A 24,867-nucleotide genomic window follows, 5' to 3' on the forward strand; every position below is an offset into this window, starting at 1 on the left:
GCTGCCTTGCTATTTTTGCAACATCATGGGGTGGCTTTTCTGTTAGTTCTTGTTGGGATTAGGAGAAAGAATCACTTCTTTCCCAGTACTGCCTTGCACATTAACAGAGAAGCTAAGAAATTAAAAAAATAAATTCATTTTGTGCTGTATTTTCAGCCACAACTTGTGAGAACAATAATACAGGCAGGAGAGTGGCGAGACAGATGTTTTGTCTGAGGAACAATCCTGGTAGTTACAGTCAGCCTCTCTGAGTGTCTTCCTCATTTTCTTTAGGTGATGTTGCCTTTTTTTGGTCCTGAACAGTCCTACAGGGGTGATGACTAGTTAAAAAAAAATCCTAAATCTACCCCAAAGTTGACCTTTTGGTGCTGGATGAAATGTTACTACACACTGCTCTTCAGTCTGCTGTGAGCTTGAGGTTTCATTGATCCCTTCTCCTGCAGTTTTAAAAGTGCATTAAAATATCTTTAGCATTTTTATGGCAGCTAAGGATCCTACCACTCAGCAAAGTTGTCTTTTTATGCTTGGCTTGTAGAGGTCCTACAGTAAAGAGCTCTTTGAGGAGGTTATCTCCAAGATGAGAAAGGCTGGAATCAAGTCCACCATAGCAATAGAGAAATTCAAACTGCTGGCAGAGAAGGTGGAGGAAATTGTTGCCAAGAACGCCCGTGCAGAGATTGATTACAGCGATGCTCCAGATGAGTTCAGAGGCAAGTGGGCTTTCCTAAACAGTGACTGTCTAGAAGAGGGGTTTGCTTTGTTGCTTCAATTCTGTATGTTAATAGAAACTTATGTATTATTTATGAAGCCTTGCATCCTGCTCTGTTTCAACTAATTAGGTAAGTAAATACAGAGAGCTCAGAGTCCCTTTGGTTTTCCCTGGCACTGGCCAGTCCTGGCCATACTTTGCTTATGTGTACTTGAAAACAGTAAAAAATACCCCACCCAAACCTGAAAACAGGGTGAAAATAGCTAATGAGGAGACACTTGTGCCCTCAGATCCGCTCATGGACACCCTGATGACTGATCCTGTGAGGTTGCCATCCGGAACTATCATGGACAGGTCCATCATCCTGAGGCACCTGCTGAACTCATCCACGGATCCTTTCAACCGTCAGACACTGACGGAAAACATGCTGGAACCAGGTACCGGGGCACAGCTCAGCTGGGGGCTGGGGGAAGCAGTTTGTGGGCAGGTCTGTGCTTTCAGAGGACAGCGGTGAGGCCTCAGTAGAGGCAACAGTGCTTTCATCACAACTTGCACAGAAAAGTTCATTCCTTCTGCTTTCCCTTTTTCTTGGGGGGGAAAAACCCTCCCAACCCTTCCTAACTACTGAGAAATGTTATGATACGTAAATGAACCATTCATTGACCTAAAGCTGTGCAGAAACTGCATTGAGAGAGAAGAGAATAGTAGCAGATAGTCCTGATCAGGTCCCTAGAGAAGAAATCTCTGTTGGTCACGAGGAGCTTTCTTGTAGTCATATTACTAAGTAATTTAATCATTCTTTTTCCTTTTTTTTTTTACCCTATCAGTGCCAGAACTTAAAGAGCAAATCCAAGCCTGGATGAGAGACAAGCAGAATGACCATTAAGAACTCCCTTGCAGTGCACACCAACACCAGTGGGCAGAGCAGGGCGTGGGCTGTTGTGGCAGGAGTGGAGCAGAAACCCTGGGAAGCTGTTCTGGGATTAGCACGCCCACGGCACTGCCTTCAGTAGTGACCAGGAGCATGTGGAGGAGAAAAGCAGCTTAATTCTTGTACATATATTTAAGTGATAACGATGGTCAATAACGTGGAGGACAAGCTAGGAAGTTGCTTATGTTACAAAACTGTCCTTCAGTATGTCACATTTTGGAGTTTTTACAGCTGAATTATTTTAGCAAAGACGAATGGATCAGGGCAGCATCCCTTCAACCTTGTTTTTTACCGCCAGATATCCGTTAATTTGATTGTGGTTAGAACCTTGGACATTTTGCTGCTAAAGTAACTTCTTCCTCTTTCCCTCCCTTCTTTCTGTTCCACCCATCAAACCTGCACTGCTGTCTCTTTTTTTTTTCCTCTTTTTTTTTTTTTTTTTGTAATGCAAAAAAAACCAAACCCCAACAAACCCTGTGAAAATGCAAATCATTCCCCTGCCCTCAAAAGAACATATTCTGTGCGATAACTGTGCCTGCGACAAAGTGTTCATCTTGGGATCGTATTTTTATATTACACACATTTGCCTCTTTGGTTTTTAATTGGTGTCAGACACGAGGATAATTTCAAAAAGGCAAAAGACTTCACAGGTGGATTTTAATTTCCGTTCCTTGAAATGTCCCTTTCCTTTCCGTTGATCAAGACGCTCTGGTATTTGGGAAAAGCCTCGAGATAGAAATATGTTAAAAACAGCTGCCAGGAATGAGATGCTTGGGAATACCAGGATTTCAGTGACTTTTAAACAAAAGAAATCTATTCTTTCAATGCTGCAGATATGATATATGCTAACTGACAGTTCTGAGCCATTCGAGCTTGTCCACAGAGAGCAGATACTTTTATTCTTGGAGGCTGCAGTTTGGGGCAGGGGTCATTTTTTTATGTTGCTACCAATTTGTATCCATGGCTTGGCCTTACCAAAGCAGAAAGGGTGCAGGAAAATGTAGAATTACGTTTTTAAAAAAAAAAATGGAAAAAAAAAATACTCACAAACATTTTTGTATTACTGCCCCCTGCATATGATACTTGAATTTCCTTTTTAAAAAGGATTTGAAACCGCAGTGTTTTAAAATTAAGTCTGAAAAGAAAAAAAAAAAAAAAGGTTTTTTTTCTTTTATTTTGTTTCTCGCCGTGTCTTCTGTTCAATTCCTGACTCTCTTGAACTACAATAAATGATACACACTCGCACAGAACTGTCCCTGGCTCTTTCTTTGGAAGTGGGTCAGGGAAAATATAAAAAAAAAATACAAATGTTCAGGTTGGTTGATGTGGTTTAGGATTGGAGATAAGTCAGTAAATGATGTGGGAAATGTCTGAGCACATGGATATCAGCGATACTTTGAACTGGGGACTGTTCCCAGCAGGTGACACCGAACACCTGTTCACAGCCACGGGACAGCTGGTGACAGCTGCAGGGGGAGTTTGGGGCAGGTTATATATAATCTGAGTGTGCAATTAACTCTAAATTATTAAATGTGAAGATATAGTGGGGGGGGTTGGAGTTCTTTTGTTTGATTGCTTGTGGGTTTTTCTTTAGTGGTGCTTCCCCCTGCAGAGCGTGCCTGTGTGTTTCCTTTCTCCAAGATGGGAGCAAGATTCCAAAGCTTGTGTCTGTGTGGGCTGCTGGAACAGAGAAGCTTGTTTGGTGGCTGGTTTTATAATTATAACCTTCACTTCTTCCACTAACTCAAATCCCCCTCTTTTCCCTCTTCAAAAGTCAGAGAACAAAGCTTGCTCTGCTTTTACCTGCAGGCTGTCAGTCAGCACCCAAACCCAGCACGGATCCTGGGATGGGAATGGGGAGCTCTGATCTCTGCTTTGGCGAAGAGGGAATTTCTATATTAAAAAAAATCCCTTCCATGTTTCACTGTCCCATCTTTATTAAGGATTACTGAAAGAAATCTCTAGAAACATCCTGAAATTTATCCTTTATTTGATGGAGGACAACTGTCCACAGGGTGTATTTGTTTTTACTGGAGAATGATTGAACTGCTATGCTTTCACATGATGGCTTTTTTCCTGCATGTTAAAATGAAATTTAAACCAGCTGGTTGCTTTAGTGTAGCCTGTACAGGGCTGGAGGTCTGCTGCTCTCTTAAGAGTTCTTGATATTTTACATTTGAAGTGTTGTAACCAATGTCAAAGTGGTTTGTGAATGTAAATGTTTTACCAGGAATTCTGTATGGGCAGCTGTTTTCAATGCAAGTATAAAATGAAAGCTCTTTATTTTTATTTTTTAGCAGGAGGAAATAGAAGTATTTACCTTTGTGTGTGGGATGTTTGAACCAAGAGAATGCCCTTCAGAATCTGAATTTATCTTTATTCTGCCATTGTGTCAGGCTCTGACCTGAGGAGTATAAATAGCAACGTGCATTACTGGAATGTTTTGTCTAATTATGGCACACATCTATCATTTGAAAATATGTCAATGCAGATATTGCACAAGGCACACAGGCTTGAAATAAGTGGCCAAAACAATTTTATCTGGAGAACTGGTATCAAGTATTCCAAAGGTGTGAGCTCAGACAAGTGCTTCCCAAATTCAGCTTTCAGGGGCAGAATAATGGAATGTACTTAAACAGGAGCAGCTGGGAGTGCCCTTCTATTGCTGTTCAGGCACAAAACTGAACCAAACCCCTCTCTTTCAGTAGACATTGGAGGAACTGAAAAGCAAAGCTGGCACTGGATTAAAAATAATTCTCCCACAAAAGCATATCAGTTGTATGACAATTCTTAGTTGAATTAATTTAATGCTACCTGCAGGTTTTTGTGATTTCCCTTCCCCATTTCCCTTTCTCAATCCAACTGTAACCTCATTGTGATACACAGACTTTGTATTGATCACAGGAACTATCACTGGTGGGGTTACATTGACACTGTATCTGCACAATAAAAACATCTGAGCTGGGCATGGCTCATCCCAGCAACGGGCAAGGTATACAAATGTTGCAAAATGGGCTTTTCTGGGAAAATCTGAATATAAGATTGTATCACTGGTCTCTACTGCTGCTCAAGCCCTAGCCTAGAAAAATTCCTGGGGCAAGTGCTGATGTTACAGCAATACAATTCAGCCCAATTGTTTCTATTATATCACAATTTATACTTATGTAATGGCACAATTTACATCTCTGTCAATTCTCCCCTGCTGGCAGCAAGGACAGCTAATGCTGTTTAATAGCAGGATGACAACCCTGCTGGCAGCCAGCAGCAGATTTACTCCACCAGCCCCCAGGAGAATTGCACTCCAGTGTATCTCTCTTTTCCTTATCACTCACCTTAAACCCTCCCTCTCCCCTGTACTTACACAGGCTTCCCTGTCTCAGGTAGCATATCTTAGTGCTTTGAGTAACCAGCTCTATTTCTTTCTACTAATAAATGCAAGAAATTACTACTTACTTTTGTTTTTCTGGTATAAGAATGCTCAAGAACACTTTTCTTGGGCTGGGGGCCTTCATTGTGTGACTTTTCTTGCCAAGGAGTATCTTAAATTCTAGATTTAAGCACACACGTGCTTTCAGGGAATTGGATGTTTCTGCTCTTGTAGGGTTGTGTGATGGTGTCAGACACATAAAAGGAGTAAGAATGGTCCTTTTCCTGTAAGGGAGTTAACAAGAACTTTTTAAACAATGCAGTAGAATTCCACTGGAGTGCATTTTTTTGATAATTCTAAATTACCCAAGGATATCTGATTTCCAATAACGATATTGAGAAGGCCCTTCTGATTAAACTGAGCTAAAGTGCCAAATTCAATAATTACACAGGCATCACAACCAGCTAAGAGAAACTCTTGACCACCTTTCAGCTCTGTACTTGAATATTTAAGAGGCATTTTCCTCGGCTCCTCTCGTGGGGAGTGACCTCCCAGACCCCACGCAGCACGTCCTGCCCTTTTCCTGGTTCCCCACGTGTAACTTGGCTTTTCTCTGTCCGTTTCTGGCAGATTTCTCGAGCCCCTGTGATCAAATAACTGAATTAACGTCCTGGAGCCGTTCTGGGCGAGCCCTCCCCAAACTTGGGCATGGGACTGATGCAGGAGCTGCTGTTCCTAGGAGACACCACACAAACTTTGCTGAGGGAACATTAATCACAGGGTCCATTGCCACGGAGGGTTACAGCACACACCCAGTATTTGAGTTTTTGGAAACAGGTTTTGGGGTTTTTTTTGAGGTGTTTTTGCCCCCCCTCCCCTTTTTTTTTTTTCAGGGAATATATAGCTGACCTAATTCTGCATAGCCCCAGGAAGAAGTTAGCACAGTTACACCACACTAAAAACACTGTTAAATCATCTGTTCTCTCCGTAGGAAGTATTCCAAAGTTCAAATAATGGTATTTTCTAGGACATAGGAAAGGCACCTATTTTTGATTTGTTGGTTCTGTGGCAATATTTCCCTAAAATCCCCGTTCAGCCATGGATTGTTTGGCTTTTGCATTTGTTGGCACAACTGCAGAGGAGGCTGGCAAGGGGAAATAGTCACTTTTCACCGAACCAAGTATCAAACTCATTCTTCCAAAAAACTGAGACTTAAGGGACGCAGTGAAGATTAACACAGCAAATAGCCAGGAGCCTGTGAACAAAAATAAACCTCGTTCTGAAACTACAAATCCCAGGTCCTGAATGTTCTCCACAGCTTAAATCCAATTTGTACGTGATGATCTATGAAAAATATGTAATTAAGGTATTTCATATAATCTTCTTTTCTTCAAAATGCTTAAATACTTAAAAACTCCAACAGGAGAAATTATCAAAGTGCTATGGGGATGGAGGAACTTTACAGCGAATAATTGTCACAAAAATAAAATTTTACTATGACAATATGCATGAAGTTATTGAAAGTATGAGAGCTGATACAGCACTACTGACTAAATGTAATCATTTACTTAAAAATCCACCGATGAGCTCTACAAATACAATTTAGGCAGCTCAAAAAGCCGTTTTGAAGGGGAGGGTGGGGGATAATTAATCCCTCCCCTCAGAGCTACAATCCTGAGGCCTAGTTTAGGACTCCAGATCCCACTGAAGCGCACTGGCTCCGGGAGCTGTGGAATTCGCCCCCTCAGACCCCGTGTTTCTGCAGCGCCCACCCACTTCGGGCCCTTGAGCCGGGGGCGCTCACATCGCACCGTGTCGCTGCTTTTTTCAGCCAGAAGCGCCCGTTTCTCCACACGTGACGCCTCATCCCTGCTTTTTTCCAGCCAGAAGCGCCCGTTTCTCCCCGCACCTCTGGGAACGCCGCGCGTCCCCCTCACGCGCGCAGGGACACAGCGCGGCAGGGCGGTGCTGCGGCCCTGTGTGTGGGGGGGCGGCGCGGAGGGATCCCCTCGGAGGGCGGTGCCGCTGCGGTCGGGCCGTGATTGAGGCGCGGCGCTGTCAGGCTGTGATTGACAGCTCAGGGGGCGGGCTCTCGCCGGCTCTTCGCCGCGCTACTGGTCGGTTTCGACATTGTGGGCGGGGCGGCGGGCGGTGATTGGCGGAGCGGGAGGCACCCCCTCCCGCGGGGCGGGCGCGCAGCCCGTGGGCCCTCAGTGCGGGAGCGGCGCTGAGGCGAGCGCGGCGCCCGTTCCTCCCGGCGCGGCTTCGCTCTCCCTCCTCCCCTTTCTCCCCTCCCTCCTTCCCTCCCTCGCCCATCCCGCTCCCTTTCCCGGCGGCGGGGGGGTGTTCTCTCCCGGCCTCGGCGGAGGCGGCGATGGGGATGGCCGGGTTTTTGTCACTGCGCTGCCGCGCCGGTTGCTGACCCCGCACCGCCCGCGCCTCCCGCGGACACGCCGCGCCAGGTGAGGGGGGCGCGGGGAACGGAACGGAGCGGGGCGGGGGTGGGCGATGCCGTAATGCGGAGGGGGAGGCGGCGGGGCCGCCGTACGCAGCTGTGGGGCCCCGCGGAGGGATGGAGCGGGGGAAGGGAGGGATGGATGGAGGGAGAGATGGAGGGATGGATGGATGGATGGATGCGGAGCTGTCAGGGCAGCGGCGCAAGGGCGTGGGGCCCCGCTCGGCCTTGTCATCTGCCCGACGCATCTCCATCCCCCGGGACGCTTCCTTCTTTGCTTCCCTTTCCCTCCTTCCCTTTCCTTCCTTTTCCCCCGGGCGGCCGCTCCCGGCCTTTCCCTCGGCCCATCCCTCCCGCCGTGCCGCGTTCCGCCGTCCTTTTCCCCCCCGTTTCCAGCTGGGATGAGGCGGAGGCGACAATGGCCGGTGCAGGGAGGGGGAGGCACGGCCCTTCCTGCAGCCGGAGATGCGGGAATGCGAAAGGCCGGGTGTCTTCCCGGCGGGTTTTTTGCGGCCCTGCGAGCGGCGGGGCCGGGGCCGGGGCCGGGCCGGGCCGGCAGAATTCCCGAGGCAGCCATGTTGGGATGATGAGCCGACAATCCCGGAGCGCGCTCGGCAGGCAGGAGAGGGGAGGGAGGGAGGGATGGATGGAGGGATGACAGGCCTGGCGGGTTTGGGGTCGTTGGCAGAACACGGGTGTTGAGCTGAGGGGGGAGAATTCGCCAGAAGCGGGTGATGGATTTCCAGCTGTTTTCCGGAGTGCACTAATGCGTTCGTAGCAGATTTAAAAGGAGGTTTCTCCTCACTTCCAGCGCCGCCTTAGCTCGGTTCCTTCTGCTGTTGCACAATGCGGTGTCGGTGTGTTGGTAAATAGCCATGTGTTCCTGCGATCGGGTTTCAGAGCATCGCCAAGTGCAGCGCAGTTTGGTCTGGCATCTTCACCTGGTCCAAAGATAGCAGAGCGTGGCGCGGGTTCAGCTGAGGGATCACGGTGTCATCGCTGAGCCTCGGAGCAGCACCTAAAATTGGCTTGGCTGGGGACCTCTTGTTCCTAAAGCTCTGCTGCCCTGAGCAGCTGTTTTGCTAACTTTCCACATACTAATCCCTGTGCTTGCTTGATTTCTTTAGAGCTGTTGTAGCGATTAAGTTAAGCGGTTTTTTTATTTAAAAGTTAGCACGTTCTCTGGGGGGCAAACCTTGTGCAAATATGGCACGGTGGCTGGTTATCTTAAATAAAAGTGATTCTTCTTCGTTTGTGATATATAGTGGGATTTTTTGATTTTTATTTGAGTGTAGAGATACAGATTCTGAACATTGCAACAAGCTCAAAGTGGTTGCAAAAGCAAACTTCTCTGAACATATAAATAATAATTTGACTCTAAATCCCTACTCAGCTTGCAACTTCACTTCAAAGAAAAAAAAAAGGCAATATATTTGTTTTTTGACATTGCATAAAAACTGGTTTCAAATACACCCAATATTTGTGTGAAAGTCCAAGTCTGGTTGAGCCTATGAAGGGTGATTGATCAACATAATTAGGTTTGTCAGCTCGAATACCAGTCAACAGACAGGATATTCAAATGATTTGTTTAATGACACACATGAATATTAAACTCTCACCGTGTGATTTTCAGGGTGGATATCTTTTAATCCTAGTTTAAAATAAGTGCGAAACCAGAGCGTAGGATTTGCTCTGGTGCCGGTGGAGCTCCCTAAACACCTCAAATATCATCTGCCACCTGTTTTGGAGCCAGTGGAGTGTCACGTCAAAGCCTTCCTTACGCAGGCAATTCCCTACCTGCTTCCTGATTGGATCGGTACAGACAGAACATTCAAAGAGACACAGCTCCCAGCCTCTTTCCAAGACATTAGGGGAGTGATTCATTCCAGCAGGGATGGCAGCCTTCGAAGCCTGTAATGAACATTAAAAAAAAAAAAAAAAAAAAAAGAAAAAGCTGTCTTTTATGAATATTGTTCTTCTAAATCTGGCCCACAGACTGAATTGCATATTTTGGTTTGCTCTTTTTTCGAGCTGTGTCTCCGCTCCGTAGTCAGCGTTTTGTAGCAGGCAATGATGCTGCTGGCAACTGTGAACCTCGACAAACCAGTTGCAGTTTATTATCTGGGCTGCTCTGCAACTTGGGCTCGTTTTGCCTTATTTTATCAATCTACAGGATGAGGGCAATGCCACCTTTATAAAATATTACGACCAGTTAAAGTTGCTGATAAGTGGAAAAAAACCCTCAAACCCCCAACAGCTTAAAGGTATGGGAAGCTTGGCAAAATATTGTGGGTTTGGTTAATTTTCTTATTAATGAAAATGAAATCTTACATCGTGAATTGGTCTTCATAACATCTGAAATCCACGTGAAGCTACAAGTAGGCATATGAAAACCAGCAGAGTTGAGAACAAATGAGACTTAAAATTACACCAATTTAGTTTTCCATCAGCACAAAAGTTAAGAGTTGGGAAAAGCTGGTAATTGCACAAGTCTAGCAGTTGAATTTTCATGGTGGTGTGGGTGATTTTGTGACCTGTTCTGTGAGAATTTCTTCACAGCCGTGTTTCAAACAAGGCTGTCATTTAGCTGGTGCATATGGAGGCTCTGGAGGTGTGATTTTCATGCTTTCTTATTGTGAAGATGATGTTCAGAGGTACTCGAGAACATGTATTTTAAAGCAGATGATTCTTTGATCCCACCCTCTGTTCGCCAGTTTCCTGGATGCACTAGTTATCTGCAGAAATTAATGCAGTGTTCTGAGGGGCATTTCTATGAAAACATCAGAAAAAAGTCTTTGTGGGACTCTGCATTAAGAAGGGGGAACAATCCCTGCATTTCATAAACAATATAAGAACACGTTGGTCAAAGTGAATGATGTCACTGTGAACTTGATAAAAAAGGGACATTTTGCACTGGATTTTTGGAGTTGTGTTTCGGAAGCAGGATGCTGAGTGGCCACATGCAGTAACATTCCTGTTCCCAGGGTCAGTTGGATGATGGCTCTGGGCTGTGTCAGGATTAGCCCTGGCACTTGGCTTGGGCTGAGGGCACAGGTCCTTATGCAAGGGTCCTGTTAGGGAGGGGGGGTGAAAATGCACCCAGGGGGTGCTCAGGAGGAAAGTTTATAATGGATTTGATACTTTGTTATACACAAAAGGAACCTCTGAGCAAAGGGAATGGAGCAGTGCTCCAAAACAACCTGGAATCTTGGGAACACCACGGGAATTCATTCCCATCACTTCTCTGCTCTGTTCTACGTTTGGGTTTTTTAGTGAAACTTCTTAAAATTCCATCCCAACCCAAAGCTGACAGTGTGTCTGCCTCATTAATCATTGCTCCACCAGTTTGCTGCACCACTACCATTGAGATTCACTTGGCTTGTTCCTAAAGACATTCTTTGAGTCTGGTGAGATACCTCAGGTAGCTGCTGAAATAAGGAATGCTTTAAATTACTCCTCCTTGCTGGAGCAATTTAATTTCTGCCTTCCCCATGTGATGGCATTAATGAAGTAATGCAGTTTTATTAAAAACTTCTTGTCCTGTGTGAAGATGTGCCATAACTTGAATTAAGCACAGATGGGTATTTTTACCAGCTGTAGAACTTCCTTCTGATGGAAGAGGCTGGTTGAGGGAAAATACAACCAAATCAGTTTTTATTAACCCTGTGTTTGAATGGTTCTCAGCCTTGAAGTTTGGACAGTGGGTCTCAGGGGTAGTTTCCTGCCAACCAAAGTGCTCCATCATTTGGATGTGGTATGATTAGAACAAGGATTTTGATGATGAAGATGAATTTAAGGGTGGACATTTGCCTGCAGATGGATAGTAATATTTACCCCAAAGGCAATAATTCTTGATTCCTCTTCTTCCTTACAGCGTGTCCTTTAATCAGTAGAGAGACAAGTAGTTGCTGAGTTGTTACTTCCTTTGAGAAGAGGACTTTCCCAGGACTGCAAAGGGTTCTTTAGGGGTCCACCCTTTTCTCTGGAGTCACGTGCACTGAAAGTCAGCGTGATCTGGCCCATGACCCTGCTGTCACTTTTGATATTGTTGTAATGCATTGGGCAGCCAGGGAACCTGGTGTGGGCTTTATGGTCCCTGCCTCCTGCTGAAATCCAAGGAGCTGTGTCTTTACTGCTAAAATTATCTGTGTTAGGTTAAGCCTCACATATGTTGCAAGCAGATCTTTATTTTGGTATTGGCATCCCTGCTTTCTGGGAGGAAAACCAAGTATTGAAAACAAATATTTGTACACTTGAAAAGAACTGCCTCAGGTGGCAGAAACTTTTGACTGGGGGGACAGTGAGCAGGTGCTGATGGTTGTGTGTCCAGTTCTGGCTTTGAAGTGACACTTTTTTTTGGGGGGGGGGGCCCAGGGAGTGTGATCGCAGAGTGGAAATTGAAGTTATCAAATAACTTAAAACTTTTCTACTGTCAATAACTACATGACGATTTTCTCCCCAGGAAACACCAAAAGGAAGGATAACTTGAAAGGCTGTTGGCCACTTCCAACCCCTTGAGTGCACCCCAAGCAGCCAGGATGTCGGGGGCTTCGGTGAAGGTGGCTGTGCGGGTGCGGCCCTTCAACTCCCGGGAAACCAGCAAGGAGTCCAAATGTATCATCCAGATGCAAGGCAATTCAACCAGTGAGTTTATTTTAATCTGCTTAAGGGAGTCTTTCTTTCTCCCCACTCTTCCTGCTTAATTCTTTTCTTTCTGTCAGGCTGAGTACTGTATGCATTGTGTCACCTCAGATTCCTCTGTCGAGGATTCTGCTTTTCTGAGGTTGTTGTTACAAAATGGATTGTCTCTGAATTGGACTAGGAAGTCTAAATCACGAATATCTTGATTTTGATGCTGTTGTTTGTGGTGTTTGCTTGTGGTGAGCTAGAAATTCTACAGAAATGTCGGAATACCAAAGTGGAAACCTTTTTGTTGGCTTCAGTGTGTGGGAATATCATGTGGACTGACAGATACAGGGGTACAGTGCAGAGCACCACGTGATAATTGTGCTGTGAGTCCTGCTTGGGTCTGGTGCTTTGGTTCTTGGTGTGCTAATCTGCAGTCTGTGCCTTTGGTTATGAACATAATTTGGGTGAGAAAGCTGAGGGGAAAAAGGGTATCAAGTTTTATGCTCTGCAGAGTAGGTGTCTAAATGACAGCAAAATAACAGACTGCAGAAACTCATCTTCTTGCCTAACCAATTACAAGTGTTAGGCTTCTTAAATAATTACTGTGGGTCTCATTTGGAGGGGAAGACTGTTCTGTGGGAACTGAACACGGGCACACCTGTTTGGCTGTTTGGTTGGTTGTATTTACGTAGCTGAGCTCAGGGCAGTGTTGACAGCACTCACTGTTCCTCATGTGCACCCCAGCAGCTCTGCCTCTACCCTGCTGCTCTTGGGGGAGTTTGTCACTGTTGGGCAATCAGGTAGAGTCATCTTGTCTGCAGCTGTAGGAAGCAGCACTCCAAGAGCACCGAGTTGTTTTGCTGTCTGATTGCTGGAGTATTTACTCCTACCTGGGAACACAAAGGAGGTTTCACCCATGCCTCTCCCTTTTTTTTTTTTTTAAGCCAAGGTTGTACGTCAGCTTTTACCATGGAATTTTAAGTCCTGGTTGTAGTCACTTAAATTATATGCAGCGTTTATGGTTTCATTGGAAAACAGGTGTCATACAGAAGAGAGCTCGTTTTTTAGTGCAGTGAACTCTTATCTTCAGACCTTATGTGAGATACTACCTGAAGAAACTTTTTTGGGGTTGGATTTGAGAGCTTCACTTTAAAACAGAGGTGGGAGGGGGATGTTTGAAGTCACCTCCTGTGGAACAGGTGCTTGTATCCCATGGTTGGATCCCAGTGTAGAACAGGAGTGCAGACTCCATCAGAGGCCACTTGTTATGGAAATGCCACCCAGCTCTGGGCTCCAGCAGCACCACTGGGTGCTCTGAGAGAGCTTCTCTTGCTGCAGTCACCACAGCAATCATTTCAGGTGCTTGAGGTGTTTGAATTCCAGGAGCCTGTGGAAACACCTCCTTTGTGGTGGAACAACAAGGGTGACAAGTCAATCTCTGGCAATTTGTTTGTCTGAGTTTGAGCTGTGGTGTAAACCAAAGACACTGGTTGTGCCTCTGAATCCTTGAGCTGCACTGCAGTGACACATTTCCAGGGAAATGCATCAGCTTTCCAAAGGAGAAAAGTACTTCCTGATTTACCTAGGGAGCTGTTTTGTTCTCTGGAGATGTTCTGATGTGCAGCCTTCTATTTGAGCCCTGTGGCTCTGACACGAGCTGGGGGATGTGACAGATGGTCAGGGTTAAGTCATTGGGGCCATTCCAGGCTGTGGGAAAAGAATCACCAATTGCAAGAGTTACACCTTGTTCCAGTCTGTGGGGTGATTTTTACCTGTATTTCCCTCTTAGAGGAGAAACACAAGAAAGCAAGAGACAGAGGAGTGGTTTGAACACAGGAGGATTGTATGATAAAGGATATGAATAAGGCATTGTTTGATGGGGAAAAAAAACAAACTGAGCAGAAATCTTTGCTTCAAAGAATCTTCCCAACAAAGTTGTCTGACACGCTTAACTTCAAGCTGAAATTCTTCTGGGAAGCTTTTAGGCTACGTGTAAGATTTGGGGGCATAAAGTGCTGTTGCTATTTCTGCCAAAAATTCTTTCATTTTCGCAGTCCTCAGTTTTTTGCAAGCTCACAGTTGTGTTATTGGACTCCCCAGTATTGAGGTCTGAACTTGTTGACCAAAAGCTGAGCACATAAAGGGACATTAGTGTATCTGAGAGCCATCTCTGGTGCAGCAATTTCAAAATTAAGGGAATTCAGTAGTAATTGTAGCCTGGGTTTCTGCCTCACACCTTCAGATGTGCCCACAAAATGATGGAGGCTTGGATATCTTGCCCCTGAAAAGATTATTTTGTCATTTGGGCACTAATCACGTGTACAGGAGGCAAATCTGAGAGGCTGGTGATGTGCTGAGTAGTGACTATTTTGAGCCTCGAGACAGTCAGAGTTCCCTTATCTTGGAATTAAAGCCTAATGGACTGTTGTGATACGGGATTGATGAGACAGTGTGAACTCTGATAGCTAAGAAGGGATTTAGGCTGTTACTTCAACTTTAATTCTGTATGTATTGACTGGCCAAGCTATTCTACAAATCCTTTGTGGGTCCTGAGTTTAAACTTTGCCCAAGTCTGAGTTTTGTAAATGTGTTGGCAGAGACTGAAGCATTAAAGTGAGGCAAAGTGCTCAGGCTTTTGTTCAGGAAACAGTACAAAGCTACAGATAATGAAATGTATCCCAGGTGTTCTCTATTTACACATCATTTTTAATGGCTGTATAAAAAAAGGAGTGTTTTTTGACATCAGTAGTAACTAAAGTACGTTCTTGAAGTCAGAATGCCAGGGGGGTTGTTGCCTGACGTGCTGCTTTTGTTTGGCAGTTTTTGTGTGAGTTGGGCTGTTTACAGCTTTTAGGCCTGCCTGTCATTCACGGGGTTCTTGCCAGCAAAGCAAAACATCCTCCTGGCTTAGAAAGCTTTCACTCAGTTTGGTTACTCAGTTTAACTTTGCCTTAGAAGCAAAACAACCTGATTTTGCTGTGGGCTCCTGCAGAATTTACTTTAATGGTATTTCCTCGTAGGAGATCAAGGCCTTTAATCAACATCTCCATCTTTATCATTTCTCAGTGTTTAAAAATGACAGTGGAGCTGCATACAGTTCTACAGATGTCTTAATCTCAGAAAAAGAGAGTTTTTTCCAAGGTCTTTAACCCATAATGTTTGAGGACACTGACTGGGAGTAATTGGGACTTCTCTTGTTCTGCTGGAAGGAGGCAAAACATGGGAATTTTGAAACCAGTGCTTGAAACAATATTTGTCTACTCATCCAACAGAAGTAATGTTTTTATTTCCCTTTATAGTTGCAAGGGCACTGATGTGTGAGGCAGCACCTTGCACCTACAGAATTGTCAGTTTTTCTGTCTCCAAATCCGTGTTGCAAAGCTGAGGTTGTGCAGCCCGGCTGGAGTCACATGTGCTGACTGCACTGAGGGGCTGGAATTTGGCAGGAGGCCTGTGCTGCTCAGATCATATCTAATTGCAGATGGCACCCACTGGAATGAGACTGCCAGGAGTTCTTCAGTGCACATGGGAGAAGTGGGGGTGGGAGAGGAGAAGCGAATGGAGGAGTTCCTAAAGACAGGAGAGGTTAGAAGCTGCAAAATTCTGCTATTTAACTTACACTGGGAATGCAAAATATTTGCCAAAAGAAGAGGTAATGCCACTGTCAATTTAGTAACTAAAAAACCGATATCAAACCAGTAACTGAGTGGGATTAATTTAAGAAAAGGCCATCTTTTTTTGTAATTATCACTTAGAAACCACCTTAAGAAACATAAGGTTTATTTTCAAAATTACCTGCTCTGCAAGTGGATTCAATTGACTGAAAGGCTTTGTTTCCCTTTGGAGTTCTGTTCTGAGAGGATGTTCTTTAAATTGCTGACCAGGTGATTAATGGTGACCAAACTCCCGAGTAGCTTCTTGAAATTAATAATTCAGGAATAGTTTGGTTTAGAATTGAGTATGTTTTGTCTTTAACTCCTGCTTATTCCCATTTTTGATGAGAATGATTTCCACCAATGCACCTTCCCCACGATGTATTAATTACTTATTGCCTGTCCAGCTAATGAATTGCTGTGTTCTGTGGTGAGTGGGAGAAAGATCCTGCTGTGTAACAGTTGGGCTAAAGCTGAGCTATAGATCTGACAGTGTTCTGTGTGTCAGTAGTTCTCGTGCTCCTCCTTGTTGGGCTTGTCAAACCTAACAAATATAAACAAGGTTGGCAGCTGCTGCCTTGGGTTATTGAGCTGAAAAGAGAAGCTGTTCTGGGCCTAAAGACTCCCTGAGTATTGTGCTTTTTCTGGCTGGTTTTTTGTTTGTTTGAAGGTTTGATTTTTTGGTGTTTGTTTTTTTTTTTTTGCATGTGGAAATGATTTGATAATCCTACCTGTAAATAAATAATGCATCAATAAAAACAATGAAAATGAAGCAGAGGCTCAAGGTAGCACCTACAAGATGGCATTTACATATTAATCATATTAATATGGACATTAATCTAGCAGAGAGCCCAGCTAGCTGCTGCTTTTAAAAAGCTAAATAAGTCTGTAAGAAACTAAACTGATGAAGAGGGAAACAAGGGAGTGTCCTACTTGGAATATGTCCTGTGCAATTGCTGTTGCATTAAATGTGCATGAATGAATAGATGAATGAAAATAGGGTTTAGCATCTTGAGTGTGCCAGGGACAGAAGAAAGCAGAGTTCATGTGAGATTATTGTATTTTCTGCTTTGCCACAAACCATGTGAGTGCAGGGTTGGTTTCTTTTTTCTCTCTGAGGTTTATAAAGCTCTGGTTTAAACTTGAATGTTTGAATAAATAAAAATTAGTAGAGAAACATCTAAGTTTATTTTCTGGTTGTTCTTTTTATTTCTTTTTCCTCTGAAGATGTGTCCTGCTTTATGCAATTGTTCTGGAGCAAATTAAAAATGGATGGGAAAGCGGGACTGAGCTTAAAAGGCTTTTGATTTATTGCCTGTTTGTCTAAACCAGTGGAATTTGAAATATAATACAAAAGTCAAAACTATTGAAAGGTTTATAGGGCAAGGTAACCTCCTCAGTAATTCAGCCAGCTCTTTATTGGTCTACACTGGCAGGGGATATTGATAAATTTTGCCTTTCTCATTGTCATGTAGCTTTAAAAAGTAGTAACCCCTTCAAAAGAGCTTGATCCTAAGGGGGAGAGAAAAAAATATGGTTTGCTGATATTTTTCTTTCTGGTCTAATTTTTAACTGTTTTCTCAAAGAGACACTGAATGGAAAAGAATCCCTGAGGGGGGTGCATGTGCCTTGAGGAAAATAAGAACTTGTCTCATGGAAATAATATTATTCTGAATTACTGATGAAAAAAAAGTCCTTATAAGAAATTAGCTTTTATTTATGCCTGAGTACATGCAGAAAGTGAAGTGATGGCACAAAATTTTACCCATTTTTGACCAAGGTTGATGAGCCACCTTCACTTAACCTGGAAAAGGGATATATAGAAGTTATATGTGTTAGAAAAACAGCATGGGCTACCCAGGTAGGAAAAGTGAGCAAAGGAGCTCATTGTAATTGTCTTACCTGACAAACTTACAGTTTTTTTTCTCCTGATGAGATCTTTTCAATGAAAGTACAGAATAGGTGGGATGATTAATTTTCATAGATAGATTCCAGCCTTACCTCTAAATCTGCTTTCTGAAAATAGTATTTTTAGATATCTCAAAAAATAAGCATCCCCCATTTCTGATGCCTTGTGCCTGCCAAGAAAGCCTTGGTTCTTAAAGCACTCAGCTTGTTTTTCTTCCTTTCAAGCGTTTCTGGTGTTTTTTACTCGGTGAGGTTGTCTTGGGAAAACAAACAGCGAGGCAGGAATGTCGCTCAACCCTTCCCCTGATTTCTCTGGTTTGTAAATCCTTGTAAGTGGTGCAACCCCAATGAATGCTTGGCCAATGTGATAATAGTGCCCTGCTTTCACGGTGGGTGTGTTATCAGAACAGGCTGTTTGTGGGGAGATACAAACCGTGTCACGTGGAGGATGCGGGACTGGGCTTGTGGTTGAGGTTTGAAAGACAAGTCAGAGAGGTCACACAATGGCAGGGGTTGCCCAAACTCTTGTGATGACTGTGCTGTTCCCAATCTGAGCACTGGAGCTCTCTGTGTTTTGCAGCATTAGGGGTTTCTGTGGCTCGTCTTAGTCACTGTCTCTGAATGCCCCGCAGCGTCGACAGCTCATGTGTTTGGCTACAAGTCTTGGATATTTCTTTGGAGAAGAAATGAAAATGTGGAATTTTTTAAGTGCTTGGTTTGCCTTCTAAAGCCTTTCTCGTGATTGGATAAAAATAGCTTGAAGTGTTAATTCAGCTCTGTTGAAAAAAAAAAAAAGAAAATTTGTTTTGGAAGATGACTGGGGAGATGGGGGAAGGTGAACATTTAATGATCTTTAAATGTTAGAGATGCAAATGCTGGGCCTGGAGCAAGTCTGTGGGATGACTGGGATGTTCCAGCTGATGCTAAATGCAGTTGGACTGCATCATGTTGTGGAGTTACTGATGGAACTATAGCAGAGAGATGATGGTGCTGATGAACCCTGAACAGTTTGTGGTAGTGAGGAGTTCACAGGTGAAACGCTGCCCCTGCAGAGCTGGTGCCACCGAATCAGGACCAGGCCTTTAGAGGTGATTCCCTTCATCAGATGCTTAAATAACCTGCCACCTTTGAGCATGCAAGAAGTAAAGAGGATGCAAATTGTTAAAGGGAAGCACTTTAGGAATTGGGTATTTTCACTACACAAATCTTTTCAGAGACGACCTTAAGAACCGATTGAACTGAAAAGTTTTAAGAACTGATCCCCCAGGGTTCCAGTGCTCCGTGGTGCTCTCTTAATGCCTGAAGGTCACAGTGGTCTTTGGAGAGGCCTTGGATAAGTCAGACCCAAGCAGAGGGTGAAGGGAGCTGTTGTTTTACCTGCCTTGGAGCAGCAGGTGTGAGCAAAGCAAACGCTGCCCAGACCTGCTGTGCTGCTCCTGCAGGGCCCATTCCCAGGGACCGCTGGCAGTGCCAGCCTGCCATGGTTTGGGGTCGACTTTTCAGCGAGGGGAGAGCGGAGCGGTTGGAGCAGCTCCTGCCTGTGCAGAGCCTGCTGGCATCTCCCAGAACACCAGCTGGAGGGCTGGTATTTATAGCTCTGGGATCTGGAGGAGCAGCTGAGGATGAGAGAGGCTTTCCAGCAGCTTCTGTGAGCCGGCGGTTGCCTCGCCCCGCTGCTGCTGAGCCTCCCTGCCCCCCCGCCAACCTTTCTCCCAGTACAGGGCCGAAATTCCACAGTGGGGAGAGAATCCGCTTGAATTCCAGATGAGCCGTTCTTAGCTCTGCTCACTTTCCTTTCCTTTTAATGATTCGAAAAATGCCAACAATGCTTTGAAAAGCCAGCGCTGCTTCTGCAGGCTGGAAGTGTCCATTTCCCTTCATTTATCTCTTGTAATAACAGCCCTGAAAGTCCGTCCTAGAAAAGCACTCTGGCCATAGATCTGATTGCAGCGTGTGCCAGGGGAAGGAGCCTGCATTCAGTGTGTCTTTGTGGTGTTCTTCACGTCCCAGCCAATAAAGAATGCCTGCTCCACCCTGCTCTCCGTAAGGAACACGTTCCCATTGTTGCCATTCCAGTCTACAGATGGCGCAGATATATTTTCCAGACCCGTGTTTTTTAAGAGACAAGAGTATTTAATGTGAGTTTGGTCTTGTGGGGTCAGTTCTGAGAGCCCCAGGTTTTCGTATTGGTAGAAGTGTTTATTCAGGCATCATAAAACAAAACACCTGCTTATATTGATTCAAATAGAGTTTGGAGAATTCAGTAGAGTTTGAATTCAGAAATGAATTTTTGGTATTTATTTCCCCAGAAGTTCTGTCTAGACCAACAAGTTGGTTTTTTAAATTTCTGCCTATTCCTTTAGTAATGATGGCAGGACAATGCTTCCCTTGCTGCCTGTTACCTCTGGGTGCTGGCATTTGCTGGGAATGTGTGTTTGGGGTGGGTTAATTCTGCCACAGAGGGAATTGCTGAGGCTGGTGTGAAGCCTCTTCTCGGGAGATGAAATCTCATTTGATCTCATGTAGAAACTGCCGAGGCTTCGTGCCCTCAGCACTGCCAGCTGGGTGGGACTGGCACAGCTGAGCAGCAAAGCAGGGCTGTGTTGCACAAACCTGGGAAGGTCGGTTTTTCCAGTTCCATACCCGACTTGTGTCATAATCCAGTTCTCTCTCTGATTGGCAATTGATTGTTTAGGGTTTTTTATTTAAAACCAATCAGTCAGTCTGTCCCCTCAGCCCCTTTCCCAGCACAGCCTGTGTACCAGCTAATCCCAGGCTTTAGCCCTGGGTAATTCTGTCTGTGGGTGTTTGTGTGAAGGGCACAGTGCAGGGAGCTCTCCTGGAGTGCCAGGGTGACTCATGCCCGGCCTGGCTGATGGCACAGAGCCCTGGGATGGCACTCTGGGCACTCAAGTGATGTGACTTTAAATGCAGTGAGGGATAAGGGAATAATTTCAACTCTTGCCTCTTGTGTTGCTTTGTCTCTCTGATCCTTCTCTGTTAGAAGGAATTGCGTGGATCCCCAGCTCCTGGGCTGCAGATCATCTCCAATCTGCCAAATTTGTGAATGCTGAGGAGAGAGCTGACTGGGATGACAATAGATCAGACTTGGACTGCAAACTCAGGGTCACAATCTGATAGGAGTTTGGAGTGGTTAAGAAGCACTTTTAGTCATTCTTTGTGCCTGCAAAAATATTTATGTGGCTGAGTAGATGGGAATGGAATGAGGGGGCTGATCTTGGCTAAGTTTCCTTGCTTTTGTGGTTTTTTTTTTTCCCCTCCTCTCTGTAGGCTTCCCACTGTCTGTTTACTTGGTTAGTTTTAATGCAGGATGGAAGTGTTAAGGCCAGAAATGAAGGCTTGAAGTGTTTGTATGTTTAGGAAGGGGTGAGAAGACAGAGATTCCTGCTTCCAGTTGGAAACACCCTGGAAGACTTTAACTTTACATCAGCTCCACACTCTGGTTACAATTGTAAAATAAAGTGCGTGTTTGACCTGTGCTTTTTGAACTTCAGCTTCAGAAAATTCCAGATTGGATTCTAAGGGCAAAAAAAATTTCTGCAAAAAAATGACAGCAGGAATGCAAAGTAATACATGTTACAAAATACATGGGTACTGTTTCAGTGGTGAAGTGGTCCTTCAAGGAGTGCTGCAGTTTCTGCTAAAACTGAAAACCAGGGGTGAATTTTGAGCTCATGGATTGGAAAGGTTGAAAGTGTATGTTATTTTTGTGCTAGCTGATAAAGCAGATGGTGGATGGTATATAAAATGTTAATTAAGGAACAAGTGGGATGGACTGTGGCAGTAAAAATGCCAAGAACTGAAGTTGCCTGTTTTAAGTTAAAATCCAAATGTTTTGTGGAGCTTGGTCTGTTACTGTGGTATTGGTATTGTAGCACATCTAAAATTAGAATTCTCATTGATTGTGCTCCTGCTTTCTCCTTTTGTGAGGCCGTCCTGCTCCTACTGTGTACTTGTCCTGTGCAAGGACTAATTACTAAAAGTATTTGGATCTTACACTAAAAAAATTTAGATTATTTGATGTGAAGAAATTTGTCCATTTCCTCACCGTTTGGTCAGTGAGATATAAACCCCACATCTGTAGTTACAAGTAGCAAAACCCCACCAAACCTCAACAGCTGAAGAGCTAAAAAGAGTTGTTGAAGTTGTTTGAGCTGCAGAGAAAATGTGGATCACTCCTGCTTGGAGGAAGTGCAGATGGCACGAGGCAGCTCTGCATGGCCTCCTGAATAACTGTGAGGAGAAATAAGCTTTTAAAATACAATCTGTGTCTCTGGGTGGGGGTGGCAGTGGGTATTAAATCAGCTGCTGTTCACACAGGGTGCTTTTATTTCTGGCAATTGATGACATGTAATTACTTAGCCTGTTGGCTTACAAAGATTTGAAATGTTATGTCTTAAGGTGAAGCTTGTCATTCAGAATTTCCAGAAATGCATAATTCAAGTAAAGAGAAGGAATAATGTGGGCATTTATCTCCCTCAACCAAAGCAATGATTTGATATTTTGAAATGGTGAACGTTCCCTTGCCTTTTCCTTGGCCTCCCATTCCAAAGGTAAAGGATGGGCACGGACCCACCCTGTGCTTGCTGCTCTGCTCCTGGGAGAGGTTTCAGGCTCTGCAGGAGGGAAGGAGGATCTCCAGTTGTTCCATCCTTCCCACGCGGGGGTAATGTGTGTGATTTCACTGGCAGTGGCACGGGAGACAGCGATTTGGTGACATATCCCTTCCAGTTCCTGTTTCATGCAGAAAACTTCACTGGTGGAAAACTGCAAGATCCCCCATGGCCTCAGGAGTTGGTGAAGGAAAGGGCCTGCGAAAGGGCTGGGCTTTCCCAGGAACCGGCTGACTCCACCACCACGGGCTGCTCCTGATGGCAATTAGAGCTGCAGCACAAAGCTTTGGAGTGTCAGTTTGCAAACACAAGAGTTAATTGCCACGTTGGACCTTTGCAATAGCAGATAAACAAATTTCTTGTGTAAGATAAAGAGGCCATTAATGCGTTCCCGCTGTGATCCGCAGCCTTATTGCTGCCTTATTGCCGCTCTCGGTTCCTGGGGCTCTGTAATTAAAGCAGCAGTGGGAGGACCGTGTGGGGAGAGGAGACAACACGACCTACTTCATCACTCACTAATACAATCACCTCGGCCTTGCCTGGTTTCTAAACCAAACAAAGTAACTGAAAAGCTTTCAGTGTTCTTGTGGATATTGGAGTTACTGAGAACCGTTCCTCTTTCTCCTTTGTTTCTGTTTGTTTCCTTGTTCAGTGACAGCAGAGTGTGCTCAGAAACATAGTACATAAAATCAGTGGTGCTGACTCAGTCTAATTTCTGCAGCATCATTTCAATTGTTTTTAATTCCCTTCCCCAATTTGGCATATGAACTTTTAGGATAAAGCTTACCTGTACTATTTCTTCAGCAGTATGGATTTCAGGGGTTTTCTTGTCCTTCCAAAGGAGGTGCTTGGTGCAATAGAGACCTCCAGGTTTAGGTCGGTTACTTCAGTTGGAATTCCTGGTGTCTGAGCTGCCTCTCCATCTTCTTCCCGGGGTTTTATCCCACACTGTTGCACACCTGAGCACTTGGTTTCGAACTCGGAGCACAGCAGACACCCCTGGTGTTGGCAGCACCCACTGGGTGCTCAGTGTCCCAAAGGAAGCGGCTTTCAGTCCCCCTGAAAGCTGCTGAGGTCACACTCTCGTGTTTTCTCCCCCAGTCAGCTCTGCTGGGTTCATCTGTCGCCTGGGCATTCTGTGAAACCAGTGGTTGTGACAGTGGAGGGTGGAACTGTGTGCAGGAAACTGGAATGGGGGATAAATGAGACTCCAGGCTTGGCCCAGGAGCTGAGTGAAAAGGCTGTGCTGGATCCCAGGGTGAGGGCCAGCCTGCAGAGCTGCTGCCAGCAGGGAGCTTTGCTCTGGCCCATTCCTGCTGCACTGCAAGGGTTTGGCCAGGCAGCTGCATTCCCAACCTCTGACAGAGCTGCTTTCTTGCACTTAAACTCCCTTTCCTGATCCACTTCTCAAGATATGCTTTGCAAAAACATCCATCCTAGAAAGTGGTGTTCAAAACAGCGAGCTGAGGAAAGCCTGGCCAAGAACATAACAATAATAATAATAATAAATAATGACTTTAAAAAAAAAAATGGGGCAGAGTGGAATGACTTGCATAAGTCACAGAGCCTGAACTTTACTCTTCACAAATGTGCTGGATCAAATTTAAGCTGAAAGCAAGTGGGGTGAAGTAATGGCAAGCTTGTGGTGCCTTTGCAGGCATTAATTGGAACTGGATTTTTATTTGGGCTGCTTTTTTGGGTAGGAACTTCCAGGTACAAGGCATTGCCTCTTCCTTACCTTTCAGAGCTTCCCATCGAATTTGAAATGAGAAGTTGAATAGTAGCAGTCTGGAACACACTGCAGGGAGAGAGCTGAGTTAACTTTGGGGCAGGGCAGTTGTCTTGTGGGATTTGGTTTTTGTTGTCTTCAGAGAACAGAACTGTGGGAGCTGTAGCTGTGCTGCTGTTTGGGCAAAGCCAACAGAGGGGAGTTACAGCCTTGTATGATTGCCTGGGTCACAGTTTGTTCTGTGTTGGTGCCCACGTTGCTCCCCAGAGCCACCAGCAGTGCTGCAAGTTGATACTGTGCTGGTGCAGATGATTCATCGGCTTTACCTGTCTGTCAGCTTTTTTAAGGCAAGAATGTCAGCACAAGGTGCATCCAAGTGAAATGGCCACGAGAAATAGAGTAGCAACTGTTGCTATTTGCAGTCCAGACAGTGATCTTTTCTCCACTCTGTAAATTTGGACAACAGCCCTGCTCAGGGGCACAGCATCTGGTAGAGGAGGGATTTAACTTTGCTGGGTGTTCTGCAACCACTTTTTCAGAGGCTGGGGTGAAATGAGGTGCTAAGTTCGTGTTTGGAATGGTAAGAGATGTGGGGGTGGAATTTTTGTTTGTCACTGAAGGAAAGGGACAAGGCCCCATTTCTCAGAGAAAAGCCTAACTGACGTGAATATGTGAGGAATAAGCATGTTGTGTTCAGGATGAGTGGTATCAGGATGTAAATCATCCCCAGGAAGGCTGCTGACACCTCTGTATAGCTTCTTGCTTTGTGGATTTGTTTGCACTTAGCATAATTAGTGTCTCATCCCCAAAGGCAGATTGCTGCTTTAGGTGCAGGGGTGGGTGTGTGTAAAT

General features: G+C 44.9%; 2 protein-coding genes across 9 annotated transcripts in view; both read left to right on the forward strand.

The window, feature by feature from the left end:
* Positions 1-2,082, forward strand: part of UBE4B (ubiquitination factor E4B) — a 35,918-nt gene extending 33,836 nt beyond the window's left edge. For both annotated transcript variants that reach the window (XM_050322299.1, XM_050322298.1), the window contains 3 exons: positions 536-710; positions 1,000-1,146; positions 1,537-2,082. In XM_050322299.1, the coding sequence (XP_050178256.1) occupies positions 536-710; positions 1,000-1,146; positions 1,537-1,595 (381 nt within the window). In that variant the 3' untranslated portion in view covers positions 1,596-2,082. The remainder of the gene's footprint in view (positions 1-535; positions 711-999; positions 1,147-1,536) is intronic.
* A 5,150-nt stretch (positions 2,083-7,232) lies between these two features.
* The window catches only part of KIF1B (kinesin family member 1B), an 82,048-nt gene continuing 64,413 nt past the window's right edge, over positions 7,233-24,867 (forward strand). For 6 of the 7 annotated variants that reach the window (XM_050322655.1, XM_050322658.1, XM_050322657.1 and 3 more), the window contains exons 1-2: positions 7,251-7,469; positions 11,925-12,106. In XM_050322655.1, coding sequence (XP_050178612.1) covers positions 12,001-12,106 — 106 coding nt within the window. In that variant the 5' untranslated portion in view covers positions 7,251-7,469; positions 11,925-12,000. Of the gene's footprint in view, positions 7,470-11,924; positions 12,107-24,867 lie in introns of all 7 variants that reach the window. The other variant, XM_050322661.1, reaches the window with a different exon arrangement.

The sequence above is a fragment of the Myiozetetes cayanensis genome, unplaced genomic scaffold, assembly GCF_022539395.1.
Source record: "Myiozetetes cayanensis isolate MyiCay16 unplaced genomic scaffold, myiCay2020 scf28, whole genome shotgun sequence".
NCBI lineage: Eukaryota > Metazoa > Chordata > Aves > Passeriformes > Tyrannidae > Myiozetetes > Myiozetetes cayanensis.